The sequence below is a fragment of the Pristis pectinata genome, chromosome 28, assembly GCF_009764475.1.
Source record: "Pristis pectinata isolate sPriPec2 chromosome 28, sPriPec2.1.pri, whole genome shotgun sequence".
In the NCBI taxonomy this organism is placed as follows: domain Eukaryota; kingdom Metazoa; phylum Chordata; class Chondrichthyes; order Rhinopristiformes; family Pristidae; genus Pristis; species Pristis pectinata.
The window spans coordinates 396,417-411,293 of record NC_067432.1 but is presented as its reverse complement, the minus strand read 5'-3'; the positions used below and the strand labels follow the sequence as shown (position 1 = coordinate 411,293).

At 48.4% G+C, this 14,877-nt stretch overlaps 1 protein-coding gene across 1 annotated transcript in view; it reads right to left on the bottom strand.

Annotated features, from left to right (window-relative positions):
* Nucleotides 1-593: 593 nt before the first annotated feature.
* Nucleotides 594-14,877, bottom strand: part of LOC127583859 (fibronectin type III and SPRY domain-containing protein 2) — a 44,977-nt gene continuing 30,693 nt past the window's right edge. Inside the window, exons 9-12 of the mRNA XM_052040253.1 lie at nt 11,337-11,470; nt 11,031-11,160; nt 5,479-5,655; nt 594-846 (exon numbers count right to left, since the gene is read on the bottom strand). Coding sequence (XP_051896213.1) covers nt 594-846; nt 5,479-5,655; nt 11,031-11,160; nt 11,337-11,470 — 694 coding nt within the window. The remainder of the gene's footprint in view (nt 847-5,478; nt 5,656-11,030; nt 11,161-11,336; nt 11,471-14,877) is intronic.

Below are 14,877 nucleotides of genomic sequence, written 5' to 3'. Positions count from 1 at the left end.
GAATAAAGTTACATTTCAGGTGTTGCCTTTTAGTAACACAAACTAGGGCAGGACTTGCACAGTAACTGGTAGGGCTTTGGGAGTGTTATAGAACAGAGAGCCTAAGAGTGCAGGTACATAGTTCCTTGAAAGTAGTGACGCAGGTTGACAGAGTTGTGAAGAAGGCGTTTGACACACTTGCCTTCATTGGTCAGGATATTGAGTACAGGAGTTTGAATGTGATGTTACAGCTGTACAAGATATTGGTGAGACCACACTTGGAAAGATGTGCAGTTCTGGTTGCCTTGCTATGTGAAGGATGTCCTTAAACTGGAAAGGGTACAAAAAAGATTTATACGGATGTTACTGGGACTGGAGGGCTTCAGTTATAAGGGGAGGCTGGATAGGCTGGGACTTCTCTCCGTGGAGTGGAGGAGGTTTTTATAAAACCATGAGGGGTGTAGATAAGGAGTGGAGAGTTCAGGGGTGGGAGGAGGCAATGAAAGGGCTGCAATTCAATTTCAGCTCCTCTGGAGTTGTACCCTCAGCCCCGAAACCACCTGTACTTTGTATGGGGGGGGAGAGCCTCAGGCAGCTAAAACGTAAGGATAATTTCACAGGAGTTTTGTGAACTCAGGGAAGGGAATATTATGACAGATTTTTAAAATGCCATAACTTTCCAAAGCAAAACAAGGATTGACCAAATTCTGAAAGTGCTGTGAGAAGGTGAAGAGGAGTTGACAGATGTTGACATTGAAGAAGGAAAGTTTCCCAGTGGTGTAGTCCAGGAGAATTCCAATTCTAGTTGGAGTGACGGTGATTCTCAGGTCTGGAGTCTGCCCTTTGTGAAGGAATTCAAACTTACTCCTGCAGAGTTAAAACAGCAAAGGATATCACACATGAGGCTGCAGCTCACACACACTGTGCACACCCACTGCTCATGCCATGCTGTTCACACTTCATTGCCACTCACCCCCACCACCAACACTTGCACTGCTCACATCTCACTGCTCACACTTCATACCACTCATGGCCACACCACTCACACCCCCACTGCTCACACCCACACCCGCACCACTCACACCCCCACTGCTCACACCCACACCATTCACCCCCCCACTGCTCACACTCACACCCACACCATTCACCCCCCACTGCTCACACTCACACCCACACCATTCACCCCCCACTGCTCACACTCACACCCACACCATTCACACCCCCACTGCTCACACCCACACCCACACCATTCACACCCCCACTGCTCACACCCACACCATTCACACCCCCACTGCTCACACCCACACCATTCACACCGCTCACACTCACACCCACACCCGCACCACTCACACCCCCACTGCTCACACCCACACTCACACCCCCACTGCTCACACCCACACCATTCACACCCCCACTGCTCACACCCACACCCACACCATTCACACCCCCACTGCTCACACTCACACCCACACCCGCACCACTCACACCCCCACTGCTCACACTCACACCCACACCCGCACCACTCACACCCCCACTGCTCACACCCACACCATTCACACCCCCACTGCTCACACCCACACCACTCACACCCCCACTGCTCACACTCACACCCACACCCGCACCACTCACACCCCCACTGCTCACACCCACACCATTCACACCCCCACTGCTCACACTCACACCCACACCATTCACACCCCCACTGCTCACACCCACACCATTCACACATGGGACAGTGACCATTGCTCCATAACCTTTAAAATTGTCATGGACAGGGACAGGTGCAGAGAGGACAAGAGGTTTTTCAATTGGGGAAGGGCTAACTATGAGGCTATAAGGAGAGAACTTGGGAGTGTAAATTGGGATGTCCTTTTTGAAGGAAAATGTACCATGGAGATGCGGTCGATGTTCAGGGATCTTATGCAGGATGTTAGAGATAAATATGTCCCGGTGAGGCAGAGAAGGAATGGCAGGGTGAAGGAACCGTGGGTGACGAGAGAGGTGGAACGACTTGTTAGGGAGAAGAAGGTAACATACGTGAGGTATAAGCAGCAAGGTTCAGACAGGGCCCGTGAGGAATATAGGGTAGCGAGGAAGGAACTTAAGAAAGGGCTGAGGAGAGCTAGAAGGGGACATGAAAAGGCTTTGGCTAGTAGGGTTAAGGAAAATACCAAGGCCTTTTTCAAGTACGTGAAGGGTAGGAGGATGGCTAGGGTGAAGGTAGGTCCGATTAAGGACAAAGGTGGGAGAATTTGCCTGGAGGCGGCAGAAGTGGGAGAAGTTCTCAATGAGTACCTCTCTTCGGTATTCACCAGGGAGAGGGGTCTTGATGATGCGGAGGGGAGTGCTGGTAGGGGTAATGTTCTCGAGGTTGTTGATATCAAGAGAGAGGATGTGTTGAAGTTGTTAAATAATATTAAGACAGATAAATCTCCGAGGCCTGACGGGATTTTCCCCAGGCTGCTTCGAGAGGCTAGGGAGGAGATTGCTGAACCACTGGTAAGGATCTTTGAGTCCTCGTTGTCTACGGGGGTGGTGCCGGAGGATTGGAGGGTTGTGAATGTTGTCCCCTTGTTCAAAAAAGGTAATAGGGAAAGGCCAGGGAATTATAGACCGGTGAGTCTCACATCTGTGGTGGGTAAGCTGTTAGAAAGGATTCTAAGGGATAGGATTTATGAACACCTTGAGAATCATGGACTGATTAGGGACAGCCAGCATGGCTTTGTGAAGGGAAGGTCTTGCCTCACAAGCCTGATAGAGTTCTTTGAGGAGGTGACCAGGAAGATTGATGAGGGCAGTGCAGTGGATGTGGTTTACATGGATTTTAGTAAGGCGTTTGATAAGGTTCCTCATGGTAGGCTTCTTCAGAAGGTCAGAGGCCAAGGGATCCAAGGAAGCTTGGCTGTGTGGATTAGGAATTGGCTTGCATGTAGAAAGCAGAGGGTTGTGGTGGAAGGAGTGCCCTCGGATTGGAGGGCTGTGACTAGTGGTGTCCCGTAGGGATAGGTTCTGGGACCTCTACTTTTTGTGATATTTATAGATGACTTAGATGAGGGGGTGGAGGGCTGGGTTAGTAAGTTTGCAGACGACACTAAGATAGGCGGTGTTGTGGATAGTGTGGAGGGCTGTCGGAGCTTACAGAGGGATATTGATAGGATGCAGAGCTGGGCTGACAAGTGGCAGATGGAGTTCAATCCGGAGAAGTGTGAGGTGGTACACTTTGGAAGGACAAACTCCAGGGCAGAGTACTGGGTGAATGGCAAGGTACTTGGCAGTGTGGAGGAGCAGAGGGATCTGGGGGTTCATATTCACACTTCATTGAAAGTTGCCTCACAGGTGGAAAGAGCAGTTAAGAAGGCCAATGGGATGTTGGCTTTCATAAGTCGCGGGATTGAGTTTAAGAGCCGCGAGGTGATGATGCAGCTTTACAAAAATCTAGTCAGGCCACACTTGGAGTACTGTGTTCAGTTCTGGTCGCCTCATTATAGGAAGGATGTGGAGGCATTGGAGAGGGTGCAGAGGAGATTTACCAGGATGCTGCCTGGATTGGAGAGTATTGAATATGAGGAGAGGCTTAAGGTGCTAGGGCTTTATTCACTGGAAAGGAGGAGGATGAGAGGAGACATGATAGAGGTATATAAAATATTGAGAGGAATAGATAGAGTAGACAGTCAGCGCCTCCTTCCCAGGGCACCAATGCTCAAGATGAGAGGTCATGGCTTTAAGGTTATGGGTGGGAGGTTCAGGGGAGATGTCAGAGGGAGGTTTTTCACCCGGAGAGTGGTTGGTGCATGGAATGCACTGCCTGGGGTGGTGGTGGAGGCAGATACATTGAACAGGTTCAAGAGTTTGTTGGATAGGCATATGGAGGAATGTGAGATAGAGGGATATGCGGGAGGAAGGGGTTAGGTAGTGTGAGGGTGGTCTGATGGACGGCACAACATGGTGGGCCGAAGGGCCTGTTTTGTGCTCTATGGTTCTATGGTTCACTGCTCACACCCACACCATCCACACCCCCACTGCTCAGACTCACACCCACACCATTCACACCCCCACTGCTCACACTCACACCCACACCATTCACACCCACACCATCCACACCCCCACTGCTCAGACTCACACCCACACCATTCACACCCCCACTGCTCACACTCACACCCACACCATTCACACCCACACCATTCACACCCCCACTGCTCACACCACTCAAATACCTACACCATTCACACCTCACAGTTACTTATAATGAACAGCTTTAAGCAGGAGCCAGGGATATCCATCCCTACACCAGCTGTTGCTGTGAAGGAAGATGGAGAAAGATTTAGTTACCGCTGTGTGGAGACAATCATGAATAAAATGGCTCCTCAATCCTAAAATATCTTTTATTCCTCACAGAGGCTAAACCACCCACTGATCGAGTAAGTAGGGCCACTGGAGCTCTTGAGACCTTCTCCTCTGGCAGTCCATTGGGCATGAGGATAATTTGCTCCAATCCATGTCTGAGGGGAAGGATTGACTTAGGACTTAGACTCTGCCACAGTGATGTTGGGGGGATGGGGAGTTCTCTCCCTTGTTTGCATGTGCCTGTGGTGGAGACCTAAAATGCTCGCTGCCATCCTGAAACTACTCTTCCATTTAGTGTGCTCAGAGCCCAGGGATTCCAACCAGTTGGTGAAGGGGTTTGGAGGGCACTTCTCTGCCCTGGAGATGTCTTGCCATGACAGCTGATTGAGGGTGATCAGAGGCTCAAGGCTGGGGAAAGCTGGGGTTGGTTTCTCTATCCAACCAGTAGATTTGGAAGGTGTTGCAAGGAAGGTGTTGTTGATATCTCTCTGGTGCTCTCAGGTGGCTGCTGTAAGTTGCTGATGCTCCTGACAGAAGAGCAGGGATCACTGCTGTCCGGTAGATCAGGAGCTGAGTGGTGGCTTTGAGGTCCTCAAACCCTCTTTTCCTCAAGTGGCCACGGTGGAATTATCGTCAATGTTTGTTGTCATGAGGAGTTGGTTTCCAAGATGTGCGGGTGATGCACGTTGATCAGGTCCTCGCTGTGGGTATTGATTGTCACGGGTGCCAGCAGAAGACATTTGTTTTCAAAATGTTTAGTTTGTGAAGGAGTCAAACATTCCTTAAAGCCTCATACCTCATGGTTTAAACCAGATTTTCCCAAATTTCTTCTGTTGTTGCTTGTTTCCATCACCACTGCCCGACTCAAAGGGGGGTTTGTTTGTCTACTTTGTCTACTCACCCCTAACCCCATGTTCTAGTATTAACCATTTGTACACCACTCCTTCTGAAGCAGGGTTGCTGCTGAGGCCACTGTGGGAGCCACAGGTCTCAGAGCTGGGGCAGGACATGGGGAGCTTTGGGAAGTTCCTTCTGCTTCCAGTGAGGGGGCAGAGGCTCCTGCCAGTGGGAAGGTGGGGGGGATGGTGAAATGTGATCAGTGCTGTTGATGGCCTTCCTGGCTCTGAGCTGAGTGATGTGAAGCTCACTACCTACCTGGATGGGGTGAGGATGTGCCTCATGCACCAGGAGGTAATGTTGGATCCCAGGCGACTGTCCCGTGGGGTGTCTTTGAAGGCAACTCCAATCCTATACTCCACGTCCTCAGCCACCTCCACCTCCCAGTAATGTCTTCCTCGAACTGGCACCAACTGTGCCATGACAGCGGGAGCACTAGGAATGACAGCATAGAATCATAGAACAGTACAGCACAATACAGGCCCTTCAGCCCACAATGTTGTGCCAATCTTTAAACCTCGCCTAAGACTATCTAACCCCTTCCTCCCACATATCCCTCTATTTTAAATTCCTCCATATGCTTATCTAGCAATCTCTTGAATTTGGCCAACGTACCTGCCTCCACCACCGCCCCAGGCAGCGCATTCCATGCTTCAACCACTCTCTGGGTAAAAAACCTCCCTCTGGTATCTCCCTCGAACTTCCCACCCATTACTTTAAAGTGATGCCCTGCCCTCTTGTATTGAGCATTGGTGCCCTGGGAAAGAGGCGCTGGCTGTCCACTCTATCTATTCCTCTTAATATTTTGTACACCTCTATCATGTCTCCTCTCATCCACCTTCTCTCCAAAGAGTAAAGCCCTAGTTTCCTTAGTCTCGCCTCATAATGCATACTCTCTAAACCAGGTAGTATCCTGGTAAATCTCCTCTACGCCCTTTCCAATGCTTCCACATCCAGAGAGAGATGATCAGGGAGCTCACATCTGTCCACAGCTGTGTACCCTGCTAACAGAACCCAGAACTGCAGTGGGGACTGGCCTCATCAGGCAACAGAGTAACCTGCAGTGATCTGTCAAATTCCATAATAACCACCTACAGCCGTTCACATCCACACCCTGCACCATCCCAGAGAGATGTTACCCTGTTTGCGTCTAGCACCATGAGGACAGTTTCACAGACTGTTCAGGAGGATGCCCACACGATATGACATACCAAATCCCACCCTACCAGTCTCCTACCCACACCCTCCTTCCCCACCCCTCCCGTCCCAACACACTTCCTAACCAGGCCTACCATCTCCATCTGAACCTCCTCTCCTCTCTTTACATCACTCCTGCCACTCACTGTGCATCCAGACTGTGACTGTGGTTGGCTGCTCCTGGTACTGCCTGGGAGTTACTCCATTAGTCAAGCGACCATGTGAAGGTTCTGCTGTTACTCCAGAGTTTAATTTTTTTTCCAGACCTATGCTTAATACATTATATTTACAGTAAATATAATCAGGAAACGTTTTTCTCTACGTTCACTGAACCGTCCAATCAACACACTTGATTACAGTGGGTTGCGTTTCCTCCTTAATGTATCGGTGACCCATGAGAGCTTCTGTTCACAGGGTCCAGCCCCTCAGGGTTCAGGGGTGGCAGGACTCTGGACTGTGGACCTTCCCCACACACCTCACATCAGAAACTAATGCCACAGCACTGGGACCCTTACATTCTGCACCTTGATTGGAACAGTTACCAGTACAAGGTTAAAGTTGTCTGCAAGTGGATACACAGGTCACCCATTCAAAGACCTTTCCATTTCCTGATTCAACTCACAATAGACAAGTGGTTGGTAAAACCAGTCCTGATGAAGGGCCTCAGCCCGAAACGTCGACCTTTATTTTCCTCCATAGATGCTGCCTGACCGACTGATTTCCCCCAGCATTTTGTGTGTGTTGCTTTTGGGTGGTTGGTGAAAATGCTGTTTCCATTTAACACTCCAGAACCTCTCCATACAATTAACTATCTACTGATTTACCTCTGTTCAGCTGAAAGCCCAAACACGATGTGAATGGGAGATCAGTTAATCTGAATGTGGTGGGGATCTCAGTCACCTAACACACCATGATTCCTCACAGCTCTCCTTCCAGCAGAGTCCTGAGATTTTACTATAACAGTGAACTGTACAAACAACAGCACAATTTAATGGTCTCTCTGACAGTGCAATGCTCCCGCAACACCGCCCCTTTTTTTTACAAAACGTTTATTCATTAAAAGCACTACAAAAAACAACCAATTTCAATTACATTACCTCTAATACAGAAAGAAACAACTAAGCAAAACTAATACCCGCGAAACACACACACAACACTACGCCCGCTACCACAACACACAACACTTCAGATCAGAATCACATTGGAACCATCCACGACACATGCGATCCCCTGAGGGGCCCACTGAGCGCGGAACTCGGCCAGGGTGCCCGCGGAGACAGCGTGCTCCCTTTCCAAACACACCCGCATGCGCACGTAAGCACGGAAGATGGGCAGGCAGGCGGACTGGCCGGAACCCTCGGCCACCCGCCGCCGCATCCCGTGGATGGCCAGCTTGGCCAGGCCCAGCAGAAGACCCACCAGGAGATCTCCCGCACACTCAGCCCCACGCCACACCGGGTGGCCATATACCAACAGCGTCGGGCTGAAGTGCAGCCAGAACTTAAGCAGCAGCCCCCTCAGATACGCAAAGAGGGGCTGCAGCCTCTGAGATTCTGTGCGCACATGGTACACCGTCTCCTCCCGGCCGCAGAAGTGACAGGCGGCAGGAGTATCGGTGAACCGGCTTAAGAATCGGTTGCACGGCACAGCCCGGTGCAGCACCCGCCATCCCAGGTCCCCGACGTACAGCGGGAGGACTCCCTCGTATAGAGACCTCCATCGGGGACCCCCCTCTCCGCCCACCGGCAACACGGCCCGCCATGGCGCGTCCATCCTCAGTACCGCCCCTCCCACAGTGTGACCCTCCCTCAGTCCCGCCCCTCCCACTGTGTGACCCTCCCTCAGTAACGCCCCTCCCACAGTGCAGCATTCCCTCAGTACTGCCCATCACACAGTGTGGTGCTCCCTCAACACTGCCTGCACCCAGCAGTCCCTTAGTACTGCCCTAAATTATGACTCCAGGCACCCAGGTGTAAACCTTCTGTGTGGAGTTTGCATGTTCTCCCTGCTGCTGTGTGGGTTTCTCCTGGGTGCTCCAGTTTCCTCCCACAGCCTACAGAAATGAAGATTGGTAGGTTAATTGGTAGGTAAGTTGCCCCTATTATGTAAGTGAGTGATAGAATCTGGGGGGAGTTGATGGTAATGTGGGAATCAGTGTAAATGTGTTCTTGATGTTTGACACACACTCAGGACACAGTCAGTTTTGAACCTAGAAGGTTCCTTAAACGAGGCCATATGGGTAGAGAGTCGAATCAAAAAGAATGTCATCACTTTTCTGGGGGTATATTACAGACCTCCCAAAGGTCAAAAGGAGATAGAGGAACAGAGAGGTAGGCAGATATGAGACGCAATAAGAATAGGGTTATCGTACTGGGGGATTTCAATTTCTCAAATATTTACTAGGAGTACCTCAGCATTAAAGGCTCAGAGGGGACAGAGTTTTTGAGGTACATCTAGGAGAGCGTTTTTAACACTGCAGAGACCAACAAGGAAGGAGCATTATTGAACCTTATCTTGGGGAATGTAGCTGGTCAAGTGAAGGGAGTGTGAGTGGGGGACAATTTTGGGAATAGTGACCATAACTGTATATTTTAAAGTGGTTATGAAAAAGAATAGGGATGGACCAGTAATAAAGGTCTTAAATTGGGTAAGGCCAATTTTATTAACATAAGGGAGGACCTGGCAAAGGTAGACTGGGAGCATCTACTTGCAGGCAAGTCTGCAAGTAAGTTGCATGTACCACAAGACTTAAGGACAGCTGCTACCCCACTGTGATAAGACTATTGAACAGTTCCCTTATACAATGAGATGGACTATGACCTATGACCTCACGATCTACCTTGTTGTGACCTCACACCTTATTGCACTGCACTTTCTCTGTGGCTGTGACACTTTACTCTGTACCGTTATTGTTTTTTTTACCTGTACTACCTCAATGCACTCTGTACTAACTTGATGTAACTGCACTGTGTAATGAATTGACCTGTAAGATCGGTTTGTAAGACAAGTTTTTCACTGTACCTCGGTACAAGTGACAATAATAAACCAATACCAATACCAATCTGCACAGTGGGAAGCATTCAAAGGAGAAACAGCGAGAGTTCAGGGCTAACATGTTCCCGTAAGAGTAAAAGCCAGGGGTAACAAGAACAGGGAACCCTGGATGATGAGGGATGTTGAGGGTTGGATAAAGAGAAAAAAGAAAGCGCATGACAGATAGAGGGAACAAATCATGGGGGAGGCCCATCAAGAGTATAAGAAGTGTAAGGAGGCACTTAAAAAGGAGATTAGGAAAGCTAAGAGAGCTTTACAAAAAATCTCTGGCAGACAGGATTAAGGTAAATCCAAAGGTGCTTCATAAGTATATTAAGAAAAGAATAACCAGGGAAAGAGTAAGGTCTATTAGGGACAACAGTGACAATCTGTGCACAGAACCAGAAAGTATAAGATCGATCCTAGATTAATACTCTTCCTTCAAGAACTCAGCGAAGGGGTAGATGAAATTCTAATACAGTTCTCCATACTCAATGCCTTAAATGTGGATAAATCCCCAGGACTGGATGAGATTATCCCAGGCTGCCATGGGAGGCAATGGAAGAGATCACTGGGGCTCTGGCTGAGATTTTTTAAATCTTCACTGGCTGTAAGTGAGCTGGTAGGTTACTGGAGGGAAGCAAACATGGCCTATAGTACAATAGATCTGTGAGACAAATATCAGTGGGAGGGAAGAAGTTGCAGCTATATAAAACTCTGGGTTCGGCCACATTTGGAGCTTTGTGTGAAATTCTGGTCGTTCCATTACAGGAAGGGTGTGGAGATTTTGGAGAGGGTGCAGAAGAAGTTTACCAGGATGCTGCTGGATTAGAGGCCACAAGCTATAAATGGTGTTGGACAAACGAGTTGTTTTCTCTGGAGCAGCAGAGGCTGAGGGGAGACCTGAGGAGATTGGGTAGACATAGGTTGTGTAAACTGTCAGTAATTTTTCCAGGGTAGAAATATCAAGTACTAGGGGACATAGCTTTAGGGTGAAAGCAGGAATATTTAAAGGAGATGTTCAAGGTAAGTCTTTTAACACAGAGAGTGGTGGATGCTGCCAGGGCAGGGAGTGGGGGAGGAGTTGGTGGAAGCAGGTACGATAGTGATGTTTAAGAGGCATTTAGACTCGTGAACAGGCAGGGAACGAAGGCATTGGATCATCCTTCTTCACCCAGTGCCTGGAATGCACTGGCTGAGAGAATGGTGGAAGCTGGAATGCTGACAGCATTTAAGCAGTGTATAGATAAGCACTTGAATTGCTTAAGAATAGAGGGCTATGAACCAAGTGCTGGGTAATGGGAGTAATATGGAGGGCTGCCCAGTGGTCAGTGTGGACATTGGTCGGTTTCCCTGCCGTACAATTCAATGACTCCTTGAATCTAAAATTTTGCTTCTTGCCCAGAAGTTAAGAAACAAAAGCAGAACTTTCCCATTCAACCCCTGGGCAGCTCCCAGTGACTGGTTAGCAAAACAGACGGGCCCTCATGACCAGACTCGTTTTCTTTTCTGGTGCCCAATCACTGCTCCAGTTCAGGTGTTTGAGAAACATGGCTCATTCCTGACATGCACTGACTCACCTTGTGAATCTCTCATGGGTAGTGAGAGGATCTGTCACCAGACTTTCCTCATTATAAACTATGGTCAGTCCATCCTGCAGGATTGAGAGCGAGAGATGTGCAGTCTGCTCCATCAGATAAAGCTGGGTACCTGTGACAGAAACATAGGTTCCAGTCTCCACAAGTTCCTGACCACACCTCGCTCACAGTGACGGTAATATAAGGGGATCAACAAAGGCTGAATAAGTCACCCCGAGTTAGGTGCCAGTCAGGACCCCTGCATGTGACGGGCTCCAGAGACACTGTGAGGGGTCCTGAGGTGCTCACCTGTGGTTCGAACAGTTATGGGCTCAGTCCTCTCACTGCTGCCTCCTCCATTCACTGCTCTGACATAGAAGCTGTAGCTTTCACCGGGCTCCAGTTCAATTAATGCTTTACATGAAGTTACCCCAGTCACAGACCTAGAGGTGGAAGCCATGAAAACAGGAAAAGTCAAAGACTAAAGTTGGAGATAAAACTTCCAGCACTTTAAAAAGGTTCTTCAAACAGCATAAGAAACTGAAGCAAGAGGAGGCCATTCAGCTCCTTGTCCCAGCTCCACTGTTCACTGAGATCATGGCTGATCCCTTCCATTCAGAAGTGCACCACTTCCATGACGCTTGATTCCCTGGCCATTTCCATCTCCTGCCTGGGCCTCGAAAGGACTCACACTAACCTTTGCTAATCTTGCCCTCTGACACATTGCAGGTTTGGGCAGTTTGTTTTTACACTTCTTGACCTTGTATTTTCTCCTTCCTTCATATTTACTGAAGGAAATGTTGGAGAAATCAATGAAGGGGTCAGGGTCAATAAACCCCAGGATCAATAAAAGCCAGGATCATCAAACACTGGGATCTATAAATTCCAGGATCATAAGGAGTGGGATCAATAAAGATGAGGATCAATCAACGCTGAGATCAATAAACACTGGGATCAGTAAACAATGGGATTCATAAACACCAGGATCGATAAACACTGGGAATATTAGATGTTTGGATCAGCAAACACCAGGATCAATAAAAACTGCGATCAATAAAGACCAGAATCAAGAGACTGCATGGATTGGTTGGAGCAGGACACAGGAGTCAGGGATGGTTATAGACAGTAGCTTCAGTAAGATGGTCGCACCAAACATTAAGCTAGATAGATTAATGACCACCAGGAGGGCCAGGCAGGTCATGCAGGAGTTTCCTGTGCCTATCCCCCTCTCTAATGGGTTTTGGAATTTGTTGTGGGGGACCACCTCTCAGGAGAAAATAGCAGCAGCAGCAGCAGCCAGAACAGTCTGGCTCTGTTGAACAACAGAATAGGGCAAAGTCTTGGTGAGCAGTAATGATAGGGGATTCTGTAGTCAGGGACACAGATAGGCATTTATGTGGCCACAGCTGAGACTCCAGGATGGTGTGTTGCCTCCCTGCTGCCAGGGTCAAGGATGTCTCTGAATGGGCACAGGACATTCAGAGAGGGGAGGGTGAGCAGCCAAAGATCATGGTCCGTATTGGTACTAACGACATAGGCAAGAAGGGAGATGAGGTCCTGCAAAGTGGTTTTAGGGAGCTAGGTAGTAAGTTAAAAAGCAGGACCTCCAGGGTTGTAATCTCAGGATTACTCCCCATGTCACATGTTAGTGAGGGAAGAAATAGGAAGATAGTGCAGTTCAGTACATGGATAAGGCTCTCTTCTGGAGCAAGTGGGACCTGTACAGGAGTGATGGGTTGCACCTAAATTGGAGGGGAACCAATATCCTCGCAGGGAGGTTTGCTGGTGCTACTCAGGAGGATTTAAACAAGAGTGACAGGGATGGAAACCAGAGCAGCAGGTCAGCAAGTGGAGGGATTGAGGGGAAGGTAAAGGTTAGGTCAAGTAAGGGTGAAAGGAAGGACAGGCAGGGCCAGGTTATTGAACACCGTGGGACTGATGGATGAAGTGTGTTTATTCTTTAAGTATATCCAAGAGGGTTTCTTGAAACAGTATGTGGCTAGTCCACCTAGAGAAGGGACCATACTGGACCTTGTTTTGGGAAATGAGTCTGACCAGGTGACTGGCCTTTCAGTAGGAGAACATTTTGGGAACAGTGATCACAACTCCTTAAGTTTTGAGACAAAGTGAATAAGAGTAAGTCTGGACCTCATGGGAAAGTACTAAATTGGGAAGGGCAAATTCTGACATTAATAGACAGGACTAGGGGGAGTTAATTGGGAGCAGGTGTTATCAGGTAAGTTCCCATCTGACATGTGGGAGTTGTTTGAAGACCAGCTGACCAAAGCTCAGGACCAGCAAGTTCTAGTAAGGGGGAAGGTCAAAGATGATAAGGTAAAGGAACCTTGAATTACAAGAAATGTTGTGAATTTAGTCAAAAAGAAGAAGGAAGCATATGTAAGGTTTAGGAAGATGTCAGACAGACATCTTGAGGAATATAAAGATAGCAGGAAAGAGCTCAAGCAGGGAATTAGGAAGGCCAAAAGGGGCCATGAAATGTCCTTGGCAAGTGGATTAAAGAGAATACCAAGGCATTTTTTACACAAAAACAAGAACGTAACCGGAATGGGGGGGGGGGGGGGGTGGTGGGGGGGGGGTGGTGGGGGGGTGGTGATAGGACACTCAAGGATAAAGGAGGGAATTTATGCTTGGAGTCGGAAGATGTGGGTGAAGTACTAAACAAGTACTTTGTGTTGGTATTCACCAAGGTGAAGGACATGAATGGAGGACAGTGAGAGCAGTGTGGGGCACGCTAATGGGTGAGGGCAATTTGAGATCAGGAAGGAGGTGGTGCTGGGTCTCTTGAAGAGCATTTAGGTGCAAAGTCCCCAGGGCCTGATAGGATATTTCCCAGGTTATTGGAAGGCGAGAGAGAAGATTGCTGGGGCCTCAACAAAGGTTTTTGTATCCTCACTAGCAACAGGCAAGGTCCCAGAGAACTGGAGATTAACTGATGTTTTTCCAGGTGTTTAAGAAGGGAAATAGGAATAATTCATGGAATTATAGGCTGGTGAGCCTCACATCAGCGGTAGGGAAGCTATTGGTAAGGATACTTGGGGATAGGATTTACGCACATTTGGAAAGGCGTGGCCTGATTAGGGACAGTCAACATGGCTTTATGTGGGCCAGGTCATGTCTTACAAACTTGATTAAATTTTTTGAGGAGGTGACAAAGGTGATTGATGAGGGTAGGGCAGTGGATGTTGTTTACGTGAACTTTAGTAAGGTATTTGACAAGGTCTCTCATGGTAGACTGATCCAGAAGATTAAGATGTATGGGATCATCAGTGAATTGGTAGTTTGGATTCAGAATTGGCTAGCCCAGAGAAGACAGAGAGTAGTGTTGGAAGGGTGGTATTCTAGCTGGAGGCCCATGACTAGTGGTGTTCTGCAGGGATCAGTGCTGGGACCTATGTTGTTTGTGATATATATAAATGACTTGGATAAGAATGTCGATGGGTGGGTCTGTAGGTTTGCAGATGACACAAAGATTGGTGGAGTTGTAGACAATGAAGAAGGTCGTCAAAGGATACAGTGGGATATAGATCAGTTACAGATATGGGTGGAGAAATAGCAGAGTTTAATCTGGGCAAGTGCAAGGTGTTGCACTTTGGGACATCATATGTAAGGGGAAAGTATACCGTTAATGGCAGGACACTTAACAACACTGATGTACAGAGGGATCTTGGGGCCCAAGTCCACAGAACCCTGAAAGTGGCTATGCAATTAGATACAGTGATAAAGGTGTGCTTGCCTTCATTGATCAGGGCATTGTGTGTAAGAGTTAGGAAGTCATGTTGCAGCTATATTAAACATTGTTTAGGCTGCATTTGGAGTACTAGGTGCAGTT